A 21,146-nucleotide genomic window follows, 5' to 3' on the forward strand; every position below is an offset into this window, starting at 1 on the left:
CGCCATGTTCACCTACCCACAAAGTTCTTCTTGGAGCCCCCCCCTCCCTTTGATATTCCTGGATCCACCCATCATTGAATCAGTCAACCAAATCATGCAAAAAATATATATAGTAAAACTAATACAAAGGCCCTACATATCATATACTTTGTTAAAGTATTCATTTTCCTTCTTTGTTATTATAAGAGAACACCGGTGAAAACCTGTATGTTTGCTAGGGTCACACTGGATAACAAACACCTTTAATCATTCCAACTTGTGACCGCGGTGATGGGCACAAAAAAAATGAAGTCTTGGTAATCTGTAACAATATAGTATATACATTTGGATATCCATATTACACTACAGGTGAAGGTTATGTGTCTATTTTATTTATTTATTAAATTCGTGCACATATGAACGCCTTGTGTTATGATGCTATTTGGAGAGGTTGTCCAGAAATGCGAAATCAAGCTAAAACAACAGGAGACGCCACATATAAATTCAATATTCGTGTTTCTTGGATATATTTCTGACTTGTATAAATAATTTGAGGTTCCATATTAAAACTTTATATTTTCATCGTTGTATAAAGTTGAAATCATTAATCACTTTGTATATAAGCTCGTTAAAATTAGTTCTGTAAATAGCTCTTTATCTGTATAATTTCAAAACAGAAAGTTTTTATATGAAATTTAAGTTTATATACTTGGAAAATAAATATATCCTCTTAGCATGAATAATGATGATACTTGTGCCCTTTTCAGTTGATTTACTTTGTTTTTGCATTTTAGTAGGAAGTTAGAAACCCGCTTGGAGTATTACAGTACTACTGTAATGTTGTGGTGGTCGTGGGCTACGTTTCATGATAAGCCCTTAGCAAACTTATTTAACATGTCATTAAAAACGGGCGTAGTACCAGAATCCTGGAAGATAGAAACTGTGATACCGATTTCCAAGAAGAGAGATAGATTACTTTTCTCTGACTATTCCCGATCAGTTTTAACATCAAATGTAGGGGAAATCGCTGGAAGCAATTATTTTAAACTCAATTCGAAAATCGTCTCTAGAAACACAAGCTGAGCAATGATTCCCAGCATGACTTCACAAGTGGGCGTTCATGTATGATAAATCTATTATTCTCCAACTGTTTCCAAATCAGTGGATGACGGACATGATCATGATGTGGTTTACCTTGCAAAGCCTTCGACAGGATCCCACATGAATGATTAATAAGTAAAACTAAGGCTCGTGGAATTGGATGCAATATTTTAAATTGGATAAGAGCGTGGTTACAGATCAGGAAACAGAGTCAACATAAATGGTACTAAATCCGATTGGGGTAATGTCACAAGTGGAATGCCGCAAGGCTCAGTACTTGGACCATTACTATTTATCATATAAACGACATAGCCATGGGTGTAGACAGCAACATAAGTAAATTTGCTGATGACGCTAAAATAGGGCGTGTAATAAAATCTAACAAGGACTCTAAAATTACAAGATCTAAAAATATTTTTTGCGTGGTCTGAAAAATGGCAGATAAAATTTAATGTGGGAAAATATAAAGTACTGTATGTACTTGACCTAGGACATGTAAATACAGAAACCAGATATCAGATGAACAACATTGAGAGAAATTCAATTATGAGAAAAATTTAGGGGTAATGATTAGTAGGAAGCTTAACCATCAACAGCAATGTGTATATGCTCGAAACAACACTTAAAAAGTACTTGGGTTCATACAAAGGAGTGTTAGTTACAAGACTAGTGACATTATCTTAAAACAACATCTTGCACTTCTGAGACCCCACTTGGATTATGCGGTTCAGTTTCGGTCACCGTAGTACAGAATGGATATGAAATCCATAGAAAGCATTCAGAAGAGGATAAGACTAATCTCAAGCATTAGGAACCTTGAGCATAGAGACAGATCAAAGCATCTGAATTTGCACTCACTCCCTCGAGAAATGTGGAGTGAGGGGCGATATGATCGAGATGTATAAATGGAAGTCAGGGTTAAACAAAGGTGATATAATAAAGGTACTTAAACTATCCAACCAGGAGTGAACTTGTAGCAATGGTTTTAAATTAGACAAATTTAGATTTAAGCGTAAGATAGGTAAACACTTGTTTGGAAATAGAGCAGTGGATGAGTGGAGCAAGTTACTGAACATCATCATTAACTCGAATGTGCTGTTAAGCTTCAAATATAGGTTGGACGGATGTAAATGGGGCTGCCTATTATGGGTTAATAGGCCCGCTGCAGTGTACTCTGTTCTTAAGTTCTATGTCAATCTCGCAACTGAATTGATGACGTGTGTGAATTGTCCTGGTGCTGAGCTTAATTGAGTTTGTTGCCAAGCATGTATAGTAAATCTATAGAGTACTTATACCTGTAATCAATTTTATAATTAAACTCTCCATTGCAAGTATATATAATAATACCTTGAAGTTTACTAGATTCAAAAACTTAATTTAAGAAATATTTGGGCTTACAATTCTGATTCAGTAGTTCACCATGTAGTCGATTGATATTTCTTGTTAAATTTGTCATATAAGTTCACATTTGTTCAGCATACATACACACTGTAGGCATACAAACAATAACATTCAGGCCATTTGGTCAATGACTGTACAGTATATACAGTACAAAAGTGTTATTATAAGCTTACTTCCACTGCAGTCCTTTCCAACTAGTATAGTATAGTATATAATCTATGTGCCTTTACTAAACAAAAAGAAAAATGTGGAATATAAATCTATTAATCAGTCCCGTTTTATTAAGCTGTGGCTGTTTTCAAAATCTGCCACAAGTTTACTTTTACTTTTTTTACTTTTATCCTCTTCGCCACTGATCGGCTTGTTAGCCGCTTGGGCGATCGGTCACGTCTCTGATTACTTTTCCTTTTCATTTATCTTCTGACTCTGTAAACCTTACTTATTGTAGCCTGGTTTGAGAAAGTTTGTGTTTACATTATATTTTCTTTTTATTAAATTTAAACAACATATGTTACCTTGACAGGCCTAACCCAAATGCTATAGTAATTTTATATCAATACAATTCAAACTACAAGTGAATATTGCAACATATTTTACCATTACATTGAACCAAATGCTGAAGACTTTTCCTTCTCACTCTCTAAACTGTCTTTTTAATATTTTTTCTGTATTTTCCTGTATACAGGTCAGTCACAGTATGGCTAGAATCAAGAGCAAACACAGACTCACACATAATTCACTCTTTCATTCTCTAGTTAACTGCTGCAATGTGTTCCACTGTGGCATTTCCCTTTCTCAACAAGACCCTTGAATCTCTCTTTGGTTTATCCCTGTTGCTTCACACAAAACTTAGTTAAAACTGAAGAAAATAAGAAAAACTAAAGACACATCTAGTTGATGAAGGTGTTTGATGAAAAAGGTCAAAAATAAATAACCATGAGCATAATAATCTAGCCCCTGCACCTGCACATGGGGCTCTCTGAAAATCTGAATAGTAAAATACCCCATAAGAAAATAAGAAAAATCACTAATACTGTCATTATTATTATTTGCTGTGTTACTAACATATACAGGTAGTACTACAGTATGTCAATTGTCTGACAAGATTGAGAATGGAAATGAATTAGATTAGGAATTTTCTAAATTTTGGAAATCAGCCAAGGAAACCATTGTACCACTAACACTGGCAGATGTATGAGAATTGACAATTGACTGAAGTAACCAGTAATGCTAGAAATTTTGACCTTATATTTTTCCACTTTTCAATTCCTGTGTCAATCATTTTAACTGTATAACTTCAATATCTTATTACTTCTGTTCCATTTTCAAATTCATGCAAGAGTTTCTTTACAGTCTCACCTGCATCTGTTGCTGTGTTATATCTACGTTTTTTGTTTATTGTTTAGTTGATGCTGGAGATGGTAAGGCATCCATTGATAATTTTTTGGTTGCCATAATTACCATGGGTGCAATTATAGTCAGTACACAGTGGAACACTGCAGCAGAACACAAACCTCAAGTTGGTTTAAATACAATTGACAATTAGCACTAAATTATGATTTTTTTTGTCTGATTAAAATTCTGCGATTAGAGAGTCCAAAGGATGGAGACACGAGTAATTGATGCACTGTCTGTAATATAACCACCCATGTGAAAATTTTTGCATTTTGTGATGTACAGTACAGTATATTGAACTCCAACATAAGTTACAAGAATGTTTTTACTTTATTGTCACCCATGAATAATTTATGTTACTGATTATATATAATTTTTCAGGAGGTTGCTTGACAACGGTGTTAAGAGAGGAATCCCACACAATACTTCCGCTATACCAGAACGTTGCTCAGAACGCATCATGGACAAGAACCTTTATTGTTAGTCACCATCTGCTTGTGTAAATTCTGCTTCTCAATAACTTAAGACAGTCTTTTGCCCCTTGTGTGTGTGTGTATACCATAGGGGGAGACTATTGATAGCACCTACTCATTTATCCATAAGAACTACTGTAGATGATAAAGGTGGTATAAATTGTGTATAACAGAGGGAAAAGAAAAGTACCCCAGGAAAGGCAGAGAGCATGTTTAGTTTATCTATAAAAAAGGAAAGGCAATAAAGAATGGATGCAAAAAATTTAAAGTATAAATTTATTACCCATTAAGTATAAGTGGGAAGGTGTATGGTAGAGTAAACACTGAAAGATTTATGGTACAAGCAGAGGGTGAGGTAGTGAAGAGCTGTGTTGGAAAAAAAAATGTGGATTAATTTTTGTATGTATACAGTACTTAAGAGAATTAAGAGTGGAAAAAAAAATGTGAATGAAGACAAGATTTGTGACATTTATGGACTTCTAATATTAGTTTTTAGGGTCATTTTCATCCTGAACCTTTCACTCACTTTTATCTCATTTGTACAAAGTAATGCTTAGGTATTCCTTATGCAGGTCCTCTGAACACAACTTACATGTCAGTATTTTATCTTTTGATGCATTAAAACAACCTTTCATCTTCTCCACTGACATACTGTACCCCCATGAATACATTTGAACTCCCTTCCTTTTAAACCATGTATTCTTTACTACCAATCCACTTTCAGTACATATTTTGACCAGTCTCTATTCGGTATTTCCATTCTTTCCTCATGCTGTACGGTACAGGGGGTCCCTGACTTATGAACGGACGCCGATACTAAAGGGGTTTAAATTTGAAATTTGCAGATTTTATTCACCAGATGACTTATTTTTTACTATCATTTACTGTACAGTATTTTGTCATTCTATTTTTTCTTTTGTCTTAAGTGATTTTAGATGTATATAAGGACTTACTGAAGGCTATGACATGGTGGAATATTAAACATTGTTCTGTAAGTATGTATGCAAGTAGCCTATGTTCCGACTTATGTACAAATCCAACTTAAGAACGTCCTCAGGAATGGAACCCGTTCGTAACCCGGGGACGCCCTGTACTCCAAAACCTTCCTGAGCCTCACCTACTTGATTACCATTGTCTCTCTCACTCACGTAGAATCTTTTAGTGCAGTTATTTAGTTGTTTCACAATACCTAAGTATTGTACTCACAATACCCTATCTTTAGTACCATATTTTTAACCTGTCCCATTTTCTTCTGGTACATACTGCTGTATATTCCATCACTTAACCCCACATTTTGTCACTCAGCAGCAAGGCCTCATTTTTATTTTATTTCTACTTTCTCACACACTCTTCTTACTACTGTAGTTTCATGCTCACCTCTTCTATACCTTTGAATATCCAGATTTTTTTAAGTCAACATAAATCTAGCCATTTCTTCTTATATTAGCATAGACTGTACCTACACACACACACACACACACACATTTGACAACTCCACTGTACTCCAGTCTTCATAGCATCTTTGTCTTTTGGGCAACACAAATACTATGGGCAAAGGTTGCTAGTCTCATGCCTCTATGATAAAAGACTCCAAACATCCAGACACCTATGCCTCTGATATGTCTCAAAATTCTTTGACCCAATCTGTTTTTGATGCTGCTGAATACTTAGTTATTTCTGATGTATTTATTTTTTTTAAGTTAGTTAATAGGTTTTGTTTTTAAATGCCTGGGCTACTAGAGGCCGTAGTTTCCTGGTTGTGCGTATTATTGTAAAGTCAGACATTAGCTTTAAATATGTTCATAACTTTGCATTAAGGTGTCTAACTGTGGTTCTCTTATCATAGGCTTCACTTTCAGTCTTCATTTTTGTTTGTGCAGATCTCCAAGCTGCATCTTCCAGCCAGGACTACACCAGAGAGGCATCTACCAGTCCTGACCACATCAGAGAGGCATCTACAAGTCCTGACCATACCAGAGAGGCATCTACCAGCCTTGACCACACCAGAGAGGAGAAACCTTCACCTCAAATACTTGGTTAGTTTAGACCGAATTATATACAGTAGAGTTATGTTATGGTATGTCGATGGTCACCACTTAAGGACTATCTGTTTTGGATAAAAATTTTAATTCTTAGATCACATCTGCCCTGATATCTAAGGTGGACATCAGAGCATGCTGTAAGACCTGTAAATAGGAGGACATTATTCAGTTGAGTGTCCATATATGGAGCTGACAGATGCCCACCCGACAAGAGGTTATAGCTTAAGGTTGAAGAAGCCACAAATTCAAAAACTTGTCAGGGTAAATTTTTCAGAGTGAGGGTTGTGAACTCTTGGAATGATCTGCCAGAGAGCGTTATGACGGCACCGAGTGTGAGCTCATTCAAGACCAGACTTAACCAACACTGGCTCAGGTACATCCTGGAACCAGTACATGCCCTCTACTTGCTAACAGTGCATAACAGAGACGTAACTGACCACCCAAGCGGCTATTGAACCGATTAGTAGCAAAGAGGATAAAGTTTTAAAATTAAAGTTATCTCCAATAATATCAGTCTTTCTCCAGCTAGCTTACCTTGAGATTTATGCAAGAGCGGTGTAATTGCCACTGCCACCCATGATAAGCTCTGTGTATGTGTTACAAATTAAATTATTTTTGCCACTTTACCTGCCTTTCTGTCCGAATTTTAGTGTCTTGTCTCTGACATATTAATCAGTGAAGGAATTCAACAAAAACTTTACCCAATGGAATATCTTAAAAAGCAAGGTGTCAGGTAATAAATTTGAGACAAAACTCAAAATCACAGATAAGAATCAAAGATCAACTAGTCCATCTTTCAGGTAGTGTCTACATTGTTAATTATAGTATACCCGGTTAATGCGCGGATTTTTATTTTGTGGTCCTCTATTATTCGCAGATGACACCCTGGATGTACCCAAGAATGACTGTGGTTAGTTTTAAAGTTGCTGGCATTTTCGTGGCCTGGTCAGGGAGCCATTCGTTCTAGAGACTGTAGTTTCCTTTACCTGTACAGTATTGTATATACCGTATGTGTGTGTGTGTGTGTGTGTGTGTGTGTGTGTGTGTGTGTGCATGTGTGTGTGTGTGTGTGTGTGTGTGTGTGTGTGTGTGCGTGCTCACACACTAAACACATACAAATAAATAATAATGAGAAAATCCTCTCACAAATAATCAGAAACAAATGTAGTATTAAAAATGTTGAGTCTACCCTCAAGTCTACTTCGTGCTTAATGAAATCTTGTGTACTGTACAGTATATTCCTCAGTTATTAGTACACTGTACAGTGCAAGACCAGCAGGTTCTTTTCTGTATTATTAAAGTATTACTGTATCCTATTAAACAAAAAGTTTAAATTACTTTTAATGAAAATTTTATGCATACCATATGTACAGTACACTTGATGGTCCAACTATAACCCCATCCCGGACTACCCAGTCTGGGTCTGGTCCAGGGAAGCAGGATTGCCATGTGGCTGTTTTCACGGCCACATTACGCAAATTTTGCTGTGAAAAAAAAAATGTCTAGCTTTGAAAAAATGGATGGAAACTATTTGGCCAAAATTCGTAAAATACAGTACGAGTTAATTTCTCATCTAATACTTTTGAAGACGAGTCTAGGTTGCTGTGTGTTGACATGTGACTCATTAGTTCTCATATTTCACTTGTTCAGGCTGCACTTGTCCAGTTATACAGGTTAAGCTACAGACCTACCAAAGCCATCTGTACTTTCTGAAATTTTGGTTTCTGAGAGCTAGTTTTCAAAATCCCCACTAGTAAATTGAAAAGGAGCTACGACAGTGGTAGAAAATCTAACAAATCATGGGAAGAAAAATAAGTCTGGGTTGGTAGAGCCAGCGATGGAAGTGAAAATGCTTATTACATACTTTGTAGAACACAGATAGCTCCCAAAGCATCTAATTTTGGCAGATCACGAAAAATTGAAAGGGCACCCAAGCAGAGTAACTGCAACATCCATGTGTAGGGCGCTGCCTGTGATGACCCCTTCATGGAAACAGGACAATGAAAACAAAAAGAGAGTTGTGTTAGAGTTCACTGTCGCTATATCTTGCCACTGTTCAACAGCAAGTCTAGACCATCTTGGGAAATAATGAAAAAGAATGGTAAAGGAAGTGAAATAGAGAATCTGCAACTCCGTCACACAAAGTGCAGTAAGTTGCTCTCCAAAGTAATTGCTCCAGCATTGTTTGAGGAATTAAAAGAGGATGCAAAGGGCAAGAAGTACTCCATGCTTGTTGACAAAGCAACAGATGTGGCCACAGACGAGCATATTTGTGTTATTGTGAGGTTCTATAGTGATTCAAGATCGAGATTTGTCATCGATTTTGGTGGCCTTGTACTCATTGTTGGGGCTATGGGTCATGAAATGTTCTTGACGTTGAGCAACACCCTGGGGAAGATAGGATCTTATAGTCATGTAATTACTGGGCTCTCAATTGTAAGTGAAAATTTGTTTTATTAAAGGCATTTGGAGCAGATATTGTATTGGGGACTGTTTAATTTATATGCATTGTAAAAATAGCCTTACGCTTTCCCATCAAAAATATTTGGCAGAATATTGGCCAAAAATTAAAAACTGTGTGGCCAATTTGGCCATCAGATGGTGCAAGTGTTGGCTGTGAAACTTGTCGCATGTCTGGCTACCCTGCTGGGAAGTGCACACAGCTGTTTGGTGTCTTTCAAAAAAGCTTCCTTTCAGTTCGCATTAGTCAGTCCTTGTGAGTGCACAGCCTTGGTACATTCTCATGTACAGTCGGCCACAAAAATAAGTATACACCTACGGTTCGTGTTTGAGACAAAATATCTGGTAACACTGTCCTGAACAGAACAGTCAAAATTACAAAATGACCTGTAATTTATGTTTTATTCCAACATATTTGTTATAAATACATTTGTTGTGAATGTTTGACTAGTGTCTTGTGTTTATATTACAAGTAATATACAGTGACCGCTTAACTTAACACCCTCGGTTAACGTAATTTCGATTAACGAACTGCCTTCCATAAGGATCTTCAATTCGCTTAACGAAAAAAATTTCGCTTAACGAACTTCTTACGAACCGACCTCAACATGTTTTCGCTTGCACTGACCGGGCAACCAGCTTTAGTATCAGTCCGCCAATACATTAATCGGTTCTAGGGCTTAAATTCCTTACTATTTTTGTAAATATCAAGAAGTTTATACTATTCAATTATTTTAAAAGTTTAATATTCAATTTTTTAGTCATTTTAACAATTATTGAACAAAATTGAAGGTAAAGTGACTAGTTTAATGCGCGGCATCCAGCCTCTTAACACAGCAAACAGGCGTCAGTCTCTCTCTGTTTTCACTGGAGGTAACATCTTGCTTGAGACACTCTTCAACTAAACGCTTTTTTTCTGTGTTTCCAAGCAAATTATTGGTCATTTTGAAAATTATTTTACATATTGACAATATATAGTGCAGTGCAGTGTTATTTTAAAGAAAATATTCTTTATTTACAGCTAGTTTAACTTTGAAAAATACGTGTTGCCATTGTTTGAATCCAGCATGGGGCCTAAGAGATCAAGAAAAGTGATTTCAATCCAAATGAAGCAGGAAATAATAAAAAAACACGAACAAGGTATTAAATCAAATGCGCTATGCAAAGAATATGGCATGTCGGCATCAACTGTGTCGACAATTCTTGCACAAAAAGACAAATTTAAGGAAGTGAACGTGAGAGACAAATCTACAAGAGTGTTTAAAAGTAGATCCCTAATCGTAGAAACTGAGAGGTTACTTATCATCTGGATTAGGGAAAAACAGATGAAAGGTGATTCAGTTTCTGGTGATTTCATTTGTGAAAGAGCCAGGGAGATTTATGAACATTTAAAGACAGATCAACCTAGTTCTTCAGGAACAGAATTTGAAGATTTTCGGGCTAGCAAAGGCTGGTTCGAAAAATTTAAGAAAAGAAGTGACATTTTAAGTGTTGTTAGGCATGGTGAAGCTGCTAGTGCTGATAAAGAAGGGGCAGCAAAGTTTTTAATTGAATTTAAAAAACTGATGGAAGAAGAAAATTATCTTCCACAGCAAGTTTTCAATGTTGACGAAACTGGGCTGTTCTGGAAAAAGATGCCCAAAAGAACATTCATCACCAAGGATGAAGCCTCTTTACCTGGGCATAAACCCATGAAAGACCGTCTCACTCTATTGCTTGGTGCCAATGCTTCAGGGGATTTCCGACTGAAGCCTATGCTTGTCTACCACTCTGAAAACCCCAGGGTGTTCAAGCAACAGAAAGTGGTAAGAACAATGCTTGGAGTTTATTGGAAGTCCAACCGTAAGGCATGGGTGACAAGACAGTTCTTTAATGAATGGGCTATTGATGTGTTTTGCCCCTCTGTCAAGAGCTACCTAACCACCAATAAACTTCCTGTAAAGGCTCTTCTCCTCATGGATAATGCTCCTGGTCATGACCCTGACCTTGCCAGAAATTTGGAGTATAAATTTGACTTTGTGAAAGTGTTGTTTTTGCCTCCAAACACTACATCACTCATACAGCCAATGGACCAGAATGTGATCAGCAACTTCAAGAAGTTGTACATGAAGAAAATGTTTAGGAGGTGTCATCAGGCAACTTCCATTGATCCTGAACTAACACTGAAACAGTTCTGGAAGACACAATTCAACGTCCTGGAGGCTGTAAAATTGATTGTGTCATCATGGCAAGAAGTCTCCAATAGAACCCTCAATTCTTCATGGAAAGCACTGTGGCCATCAGTAGTCCATGATTTTGAGGGATTTGAGGATGACACAGAGTTGGACCAGGAGATTGTGTCCATTGGTCAGTCATTGGGTCTTGAAGTGGAGGAGAAGGATGTGGAAGAGCTTGTGATGTCTCATGAGGAGGAACTTACTCCTAATGACTTGAAGGAACTGGATGAGATGTTACGGGTAGAGGCTGACAGTGGTGAGGAGGAAATTGAAAGTGATGACCATATGTCAGCTACACAGTTGAAAGATGTGATTTACCACTGGGAGAAGTTCAGGGAACTGGCTTCAAAGCACCCAGAAGTGGAAAAAACTGAACTAGCTTTGTGTCATGTTGAGGACTCAGTGGTCTCCTTCTTTAAACATAAGTTAATGGTGAGGAGGACAGATGCCCCACAGACCACAATTGACACTTTCTTCAGTAAAAGGCAGAGGGAACAAGATGCTAGCCCTCAGCCTTCCACTTCAAGAAGGAGAGAGGATGTTCATGGTGGAGAATCTGTCAGTCCAGAGGTTCCTGACATTTTCATGGAAGGTGACTCACCTTCCAAGAAGCAGTAAAATGCTTCTCCTCCACCTCCACTTCCTTCTCTTCTCCCTTCTCCTCCTGCACCTCCCACTTCAAATGCACATCATCACCATCATCCAGGAGCCTTCTACATACACACCTCAAAGTAAGTAAATTTTTCCGCCATTTTTGTTGAAGTTAGGAAATTTTCGGTGAGCTGGAACCAATTACCCAAAAACCCATTGAAACAATGGTTTCGGTTAACGAACGTTTCGGTTAACGAACGACCTTCTGGAACGGATTGAGTTCGTTAACCGAGGGGCCACTGTATTGTATCCAATGGTAGTAAACTTGTTGCCGAATGGGATTACAGTTATCTACAGCTCCCCCCCTCCTCCCCCACTTTTTCTCTTACCCTACTTTTTTCACCGATGTTTGGATTAGTAAAGGAAGGAAGAGGAGTAAATAAAAGATTAAAGAAAGGGAAACAAAAAATAGTTAGAGATAACAGGTGGGGGAGCTGAGTTTCATCATGCGTCTGGAGGCGCAGTTTCAACGTTACCAGACCATTTTCGGACCTTACAGCTACAGTGTGTATACTTATTTCTGTGGCCAACTGTTCAATATGCTTTTGTCTTATGTTTTCAATATTACTTTGAAAGACTGAAAAAACTCCTGACTGAGATTGTACTGTAAGTGACCTCATTATCAATTTAATTTTAAACATAGAGAGGGTTAGGTTATTATCTGGTGTAGGGAAAATGTTTTTGGGAAGGTGAGTTTTGTATTAAGCATATATGTAGAGTACAGGGTATTCAGTTTTTAAAGGGGTCCCATAAAGACTGATTTGCCCTAAACCCTGCACCCTGTAGATGTCAATTGTGCACCAAAATCAACATGTTATTAGCACTTGAAGGTATCACTCTTGGTAAATGATATACATTTGTGAAAAGCCTATTATGTTGAAAAATCCCTGCATGTAACAGTGGGCAATTGTGTTAATTTTTCTAAGACTTGTAAGTCTTTTTTTGGCTATGATGCTGGAAGGATTAGCAGTTAGTAATTATTCCACGCCCTCTCAGCAGGTTGCTAACTCGCCTAACTCCATTCCATATTCGACAAAAGCACCTAACAATATAGTAGAGTGCGCCCTGATAATTCGCAGATTTTTATTTCGCGGTCTTCTATTATTTGTGGATGACACTCCACATGTACCCAAGAATGTCTGGGGGTAGTTTTAAAGTTGTCGGCATTTTCGCGGCCGGGACAGGGAACCATTCATTCTAGAGACAGTAATTTCCTTTACCTGTATTGTATATATGTGTGTGTATGTGTGTAGACACACATGCACAAAAAACATACAAATAAATGATAATGGGAAAATCCTCTCACAAATAATCAGAAACAAATGTAGTACAGCTCCCCCCCGACTTACGACGGGGTTAGGGACCCAAATCCAGGTCATAAGTCAAAATGGTCGTAAGTCGAAAATGCTTAAAGAATACAGTACATAGAAAATCTAAAATGGGTGTCTCTTTTTCTTCTCAGCACCACAAAACTCTCACTTTTAAGCTTGCCAGCCATTTTAAAGTGAATTACAAACGAAAATTTTGTCAGTACACAGCTCAATCACTGACTTGGGACTCGAAAATATGGTTATTTGACAAAATTTTGGTACGACTGAGGCAGGTCGTAAGTCGAGTAGGTTGTAAGCTGTATTAAAAATATTGAGAGTACCCTCAAGTAAAATGGAAAATAATACTCAATTTAAGATATTTTTATCGTTGCTCTGAAATATAATTTTGCTCAGGTACTCTTCAGTAATGTTTGATTCAATCTTGTGTTGTAGTACTGCAGATAAGACACTGAGTAAGTTTCAGCAATGACATTCATATCTGCTGACTCTACTGCTTCTCATCACACACACTGTACAGTTGTTACTGGTTGAGCTGTGTTTACAGTACTGTATATACTTTAAGATTTTTAGATTAAGCTTGATTTTGTATAATTATTCTTTACTCTTATTATTGTAGCTAAAAACCTTGCAGTGACTCTGATTAGTACAAAGAGAGAAGTTTGTGGACTATGTGCATGTGAATGAATGGCAGAAAAATGTGTGTACAGTTAACCCTCACTTTACGCGGTTAATGTAACCCGGAGGGTCCCGCGTAAAGTGAGAAATGCGTAAAGTGAATAACATAACATATGGGATTAATTGAAATGGAGTCCGGGACGATCCCCAAACTCCACGTTTTGACGACACACAACTATGTTGTAGTAAAAATATTATCTTAACTTTATGATGGTATGCACACACAATTAATAATTAAGAGAAATATCAATAATATTAGGTTTTTTAACACTTACATTAGTAGAAAAAATGGCTGGGCACACGGGGATGGGCAGTTGGTTCCGAGGCAGAGGGCAGATTATTGGCCCTCACCTGTGTCACTTGTATCAATTGTATCACTATCCACCACAGAGGCTTGCAGGGCCTCTTTGTCAAACTCCCCAAAGTCCATATAAGTCCATATCCTCACCATAATTATCACTATCACTGACTTGGGCAGGCTGTGGTGGGTGGCGGGTGAAGAACTGGTAATGTTTTGATGACTGGGCGACCTTGTGCGCACCATGTTCGCGCCGCTTACACAACATGGCGTATGGCGGGAGGTTTGGATCCAAAAATGGCGCGGCTCGCCAGCCGCTCTCTCCTCGTAAAGGGGTACACGCACCGCGGAATGTGAGCATCCTGGGTTCCGGCAGGGCACCGCGTAAACGTGGAAACGCGGAATGTGGGACCGCGTAAAGTGAGGGTTAACTGTATTTGTGCATGTGTTTCTGGACACTTGCATAAGGTAAGAAAAGGTTTGGCAGAGAAAAAAAAACCCTAATCCAGATTAACCTTTTTTGTTCCTTTAACAGATGGTGTGGAACCAAGAGAGGAAGGAGTTACAGTTACAAGCTTCTTAAGCCCTAGGGAGAGGACTTTTAAAGAGTTGTATGGCTGTGAGACAGAGAATCAAGAAGGGATGGTTGAAGGATCATCTTTTGAGTGTGATGTGGATATCAATGACTTTGATGTTAGGTACACTGAGGATGAAATGGACACTGAAGAAAATTGTGCAAAGAGGAAATTATTTTTTAAAGATGTTAAAACAGAGAAGAGTCAAAGTGAACTGAATTCATTAGTAAAGTTCACTAAATCATCATTCCAAGATTTTGCTGACAGGGGCACAGTTTTTCAGGATTATGAAATGGCAGGAAATCAAATGATGCTGGATTTTGCAGAAAATTCCACTAAAATTATGTCTAAGTGTTTAGCTATAAGTGAGTTGAGTTTCAATGATTCTGAAAATGGGAACAGTCAAAATGGCCTAAACTCCATAGAAATGTCCAACAAAGCAACTTTCAAGTGTTATGAATGTGGACATCAATTTCTTCAGAAGTCTAAGATAGTGTCACATCTCAAGACTCATACTCAAGAAGAGCACTTTGAATGTGATGAGTGTGGTCAAATTTTTTTGGAGTCTAGGCTTTTAAAGGAACACCTATTGTGTGTGTCTGCTGAATCTACTGAAGGCAGATTCAAGTGTTCTTATTGCAATCACACTTTTTTACAGGACAGCAATCGGAAAAATCATGAGCGTGTTCACGGTCAGAGTCAGACCAAGTTGGTACCATGTTGTTTGTGTTCATTACACTTTTCAGATATTAAGTGTGTGCAAAGACATGCCAGAAAGGTTCACTCACAAGTAAAAGAATTTAAATGTCTTGCATGTGGAGTGAAATATTCCAGTTTCAGCCACCTGCAAAGACATTTAAAGCAAGTCTCCATGGATTACCCATATAAGTGCTTAATATGTGGTCATAAATATGCCTCCGTTTTAAGCCTGAAGAGGCATCACTCTCAGCATTGCAAACCTAAGTCATTTACCTGTTTATATTGTTTATCAACATTCAGCACTAAAACACATCTTCAAGGACATTTGTCTCTTCAAGGAAAATTAAATCAGTATCAATGTCCTGGCTGTAGAATAGAATTTTTTAACTTTAAAGATCTCAAAAGACATGAGAAATTTTACAATAGAGATAGACCATTTAAGTGTTCAGAGTGTGGACACACATTTAGTACTCAAGGTCACCTGGATGGCCATCAGAGGATACACACAGGAGAGGGCTGGAAGTGTAGGTTATGTGGTGAAACTTTCAAGAAGGAAAGTTACCTAAAAACTCACATCCAGATTCATTCAGAAGCATCATACACTTTCATAGAAACTCCAAATTGTGCCCAGTATCATGAACAAGGCTTTTATCCTCTCAGCATCATGCAGGAGTTGAGGAGTATCAGATTTATAAACTCCCAGAACATGTACTTCCATTGTCAAACTCATACACTTGAGCACAACCAGAAAGAGCCAGAAGATAATGTGATGGTTGGCAGAAACCCATCTTCTTGTCTTGAGTATAATGGTATGACATGCAACCAAACCTCTCAACTAATGCAAGTGTCACGTCAACCCATACGGGATATGACTTCTTGTCACCATCCACATCAAGAATGTCATGATACTGAGTCAGAGCCCACTGACCATATTGATGTTGGAAGGTTAGATGATACTCAAGCTGGAGACGTTTTCATGCAAAGTAATCATTGTGAAATGGAGGAAAGGACCCAGACAGTTGGGTCCCCAGAAGAGAATGGCTGCTGTATTGAACAGAAAAAAGTTAAACCTGCTGAATCTGTATGTGACAACTCCCCCTATGTAATCTTTAAGCCATTCCCCATGCAAAAGATGATGACTAACTTTGGTTCACAAGAGTATGACCACCAGAGTCAAGTGTCCAGTAATCTTAGACAATATCACAAAATTGAGTGCAAAGAATGTAATTCCCAAATTTCTGGTGCATCTAATTTCAGAGGACACATGTTACTTCACACTGGTGACAGACCATTTGAATGTAAACTGTGCAAGGCTAAATTTGTCCGCAAAGACAACCTTGGCAGACACATGATACGAACACACAGCACACGACAAAAGACACATATGTCAGATGATAATTAACTCTGCAGGAAAATAAAAGTGTCAGTTACTTACTGCTTCAGTGTACTGCATTTGAATTATGCATTTCTTCTGGACAACATACAGTATATGCACCAGTCATTATAATGTCTAATGAATTAGCCATGTTATTAGCTATTATGTGCCAAGTTTTACATGCTAAACTACTCTATATAGTTTTTGTATTTGCAGTACTGTATTTATATTTTAAGTACAGTACTGTACTGTATAATAATTCTATTACATAAAGATAAACCATCTTAGTTTATATCTGGAATGTTATGATTTGGGCCAGGACAATTTACAAAATACTAGAAGTGCTTTTGTAATTACTGTTTGTCATGTACCATATGCATTTCATGGGAGAGCATGGTTTTGAGGGATTATTGGGGATGTTATGACATGAAGAGAGATGGGAGAGTATTTGTTTGCTCTTGGTTCTGGCCACCTAGTGCAATACAAAAGATGGAGAAAAACAACTGTATATCTGGCTACTTTTACACTGACTATTTTAAAAGGCTAACTCCCATATTTGGAAGTGAATCTTCATTCTCTCAATAAAACAGAAACCCCCAATTCGAATATGTTCTGTCTCATTAGGATTTTCAAATAAGAAATCTAGATACAAACAAAGGGGTACATTTCATCAAGCTTTGGAGTACTATATGAAAAAACTTGTTCAGTAAATAGCCTGTACAGAGTACAAGTACTTCATTTTAAAGAAAATTGTTGTGTAATAAGTAGGAGTTGGAAGACAAAAATCTGTTTTACCAGGATTGTCATCACTGGGGAGGGTTGTGCTGCCAAGTGATGATGTTGGGTCACCAAAAGCAACAGGGATAAGCCAGGGTGACATTTAGGGCCTTGTTGTGGAAGGGTATTACCATAAACTAGTAAATCACATCTCTTACAGCAGTGATAGATGGCCAAGTTGTATCTTTATATATATTACGCCCACCCTGTATTATGGCTGAAGAAGTCTTACAGGTTTATTTGGTAGGAAAGGAAACATGTCAGAGAGCCAATTACTGTATATACTGTAATCCTGACATTCTGTCGGGAAGGACTTTATCAAAGGCATGAACTCGAGTACATCACATGCTTATAAAGAAAAATAGGTGGTGTATTCCTGTTTTCATGCCTTTTATAAAGTCTTTCGTGAAGAAATATCAGCAGTATACGTATTTGTCTCTCTGACCCTGTGTTTGCTTTGTTACCATATAACTATTTAAGTCTTTTAGTATTAAATATATAATCTCTATTGCCACTGTTTGGAAAGTAATGTGGGGTTTCATATCGTCTGATTTTATTGTTCACTTCTGTTGTATCTATACATTATTTTGCCTTCTTAGATGAGAGAGGGGGGATATGGTGCAACCCATCCCTGGTCTGAAGGGATTATTGGAAACCTTTATACGTACCTGTACTGTACTGTAATGTATTTAAACTAACCAAAGAAATTAAGATATAATTTATATTAGTTGTTGGTTTGCTAAAGCACTTGATGTCATTTTGACCAATATTTGATGGCTCAAAAACTCCAGCTGGACTGATAACAAGTTGAGCCATCATGAGTGTTACTGGTAGAGCCACATTAACTGTTGTTTCTTTAACATACATGAACCATAACCTAGTGTTGTTATACTTCTTAATACTTTTATCCCTAAATGCATTAAATATATACCCTTGATACTTTTACCCCAAAATATACAAATTATTTTATGTTCTTGATATGTTTATTCCAGAATATTGTAATGTAGAGTCCATGAATTATTGTCTATTCTTGATACAGTACTGTACATTTACCAGTATCCCAACAAACATAAAATATTTATTGTCCTTGGTAAGTTTATTCCAAAATATATGAAATGCAGCTGTGTTGAACTTTCTTGATAATTTATCTCGAAAACACAAAAGATTTTTCACCCTTGATAGTTTTAATCCAAAATGCATGCAGTATATTTCCTCTTCAACTTTTAATTTTTAAATTGACGATGAATATAAAATTGTTTATGATCGCAATGAAATCTTTGTGTTTTGTTTAGCCGGAAAACCAAAGTAGATTGATTATGAGAAAAATCTAAACATAAGTGATAATTGCAATAAATGAGTTGATTGATTGCGATTGCTAACTACCAAGTCATGCTGCGACACTGGCGAGTTCACTGCCTGCAATTTTTTTCTTTCAGGTTTAATGTAATCCATATGGTGGTACAACTCACTTAGCAACCAGTCAACTTTTATATTGAAATTGTTGCTACAGATGCCATACCTAGGAAATAGGTAAAGTGGTTATTAGCTGCTAAAGTAGATCTTTGTAAAAAAAATATATATTAATAATAATTCTTTCAGTAAGTGAGATGTTCATTCATTCACTCAGGATTGGTATTGAGAGGCTGGTTCACTCAACATAAATATCCATGCAATGAGCCAGAATTGTGATATAATATTAGTGACACAACCAAGGTGTACAGTACAGGGGGTCCCCGGGCTCCGTTGCTGAGGACTTTCTAAAGTCTGATTTGTATGTAAGTGGGAACACATGCTATGTACATACTGTACTTACAAAATAATGCTTAAAATCCCACTATATCATAGCATATTCCATACATACATCTAAAATCACTTAATTTAAGACAAAAAATTAAATAAAATGACAAAATACAGTAAATAAAAGTAAAATAAGCCATCTGGTAAAGAAAATACTGTAAATTTCAAGTTTAACACCGTTCGTATCGGCAGGAGCTCGTAAGTCGGGGACCTCCTGTACTTATTATTAGTTTATTTTAGTATCCTCAGCTATTAGACAAGGAAACTACCTGTACTGGTTTTTGTTGTTAAATTTATGGATCTGTGAAGACTTTTGGGGTATGAACCAAAATATTTATTAAAACTGTATGTGCAATGCTATCGTATTTTCCACATGTGTAGTTTTCATATGGATGGTGAATTTTATAAAGATATTTTCAGTCAATATTGCCCAACAGTCAATACTGAACAAAGTTTTCTCTTACTGTAAGCTAACACTTTGCATTTCTCTTTCTTCACTGTTTTACGATCATTTTCCAAACTCGCTTTAAAACTGTTTAGAGTATAGTACTTCAGAGGATTATTTTTTTATATAAATGGTTATAAAAAATATACTTTTTTAGTGTGCAAGAATAAATTACTTTAGTGATCACTTATTTTTTAACCCCATTAACAAGTCCTACTGTGCAAACTACCCCCCCCCCTCCCCCTAGAGCTTTAACACAATGGATAATAAAAGACCAAAGGACTACCACAACTCCTAAAACTCCCAAAGCAGAAATGTTATAGAAAATTCACATGATCCATTTAACTTCACCTTTTGAACCAAGTGGCTTCATATTATATTAAAATATTCCAGACGAATTGGTGTTACAAACAGATGTACCTTGTACTATACAACTTTTGATAACATATTTATCTGTACCAGTAGATTGCAGGATGAGGAAACTGCATTAATTGAGACCAAATGTGAAAAATGACCTGGGTGTGTATGTCAACAATGAACTTAAGTTCTCGGGTCATTGTAAGATAAGGTGAATCAGGCATCGAAATAAGTAGATCTTATAAGGTCATTTAGATATCTGGATGGTCTGTTGCTTGTCCCGATCTTCAAGAGTGAGGTACTTCCCCGTCTGGTCCCCGAGGTATACAAGAGACTGTCAATTGATTGAAAATGTCCAAAGGAAGGTCACCAGACTGGTGCCTGCTCTACAGAACCTAGTTACCCAGAGAAATTAGAATGCCTGCAACTACCTAGCTTATTTTACAAACGGGTGCGGGGCGACCTAATCGAAGTGTATAAACATCTCGGGGGGCACTACTCGGTTGAATGTACATACCTGGAGCTGGCAGATGTCCACCCCACAAGGGGTCACAGCTCAAGGTTGAAGAAGCCATCAGTTCAGAAAACAGTGAGGGCAAACTTTTCGGAGTGAGAGTTGTGAACTCTTGGAACAACCTGCCAGAGAGTGTTGTGATGGCACTGAGTGTGAGCTGTTTCAAGACCAGACTTGATCAACACTGGAGCAGGTTCAGATACATTCAGGAGCCAGTGCATGCCCAGTACTTGTCAACAGTGCATAACAGAGATGTGACTGACCGCCCAAGCGGTTAACAAGCTGATCACTGGTGAAGTGGATAAAAGTAAAAAGTAAAGAAAGTGATTTACAGACAATAATGCCAATTGTTACAGTATATCCCCCTGATTTTGGGGAAGGGTGGAGTTAAAAAGAAAAGGGTAAGTATAAGTGAAGATTTAATGTAGGAGCAAATCTCAATTCAACAGCAGGAGGTAGAATGCTTATAGACCACCTCGGACATGAAGTTGAATACCCACTGCCCTAAACTTCAAATAACCAATTCTCAATTGACCTTGAATTTCAGAGGCAAGAGATGACACATTATAGAGGAGATTATTACAA

General features: G+C 37.3%; 1 protein-coding gene across 3 annotated transcripts; it reads left to right on the forward strand.

The window, feature by feature from the left end:
* Positions 1–703: 703 nt before the first annotated feature.
* On the forward strand, positions 704–19,873 carry LOC121857688 (zinc finger protein 420-like). 3 transcript variants are annotated; one of them, XM_042353762.1, is made up of 4 exons: positions 704–2,022; positions 4,258–4,355; positions 6,230–6,385; positions 14,558–19,873. In XM_042353762.1, the coding sequence occupies exons 2-4, from the start codon at positions 4,337–4,339 to the stop codon at positions 16,696–16,698; spliced, it is 2,316 nt and encodes a 771-aa protein (XP_042209696.1). In that variant the 5' UTR covers positions 704–2,022; positions 4,258–4,336; the 3' UTR covers positions 16,699–19,873. The 3 variants fall into 3 exon arrangements, with proteins under 3 accessions (XP_042209696.1, XP_042209694.1, XP_042209695.1); XM_042353760.1 differs by having other exon boundaries at positions 704–1,303; XM_042353761.1 differs by lacking the exon at positions 704–2,022 and having other exon boundaries at positions 2,110–4,355.
* Positions 19,874–21,146: the final 1,273 nt, after the last annotated feature.

Source organism: Homarus americanus, unplaced genomic scaffold (genome assembly GCF_018991925.1).
Source record: "Homarus americanus isolate GMGI-L3 unplaced genomic scaffold, GMGI_Hamer_2.0 scaffold16712, whole genome shotgun sequence".
Lineage (NCBI taxonomy): Eukaryota > Metazoa > Arthropoda > Malacostraca > Decapoda > Nephropidae > Homarus > Homarus americanus.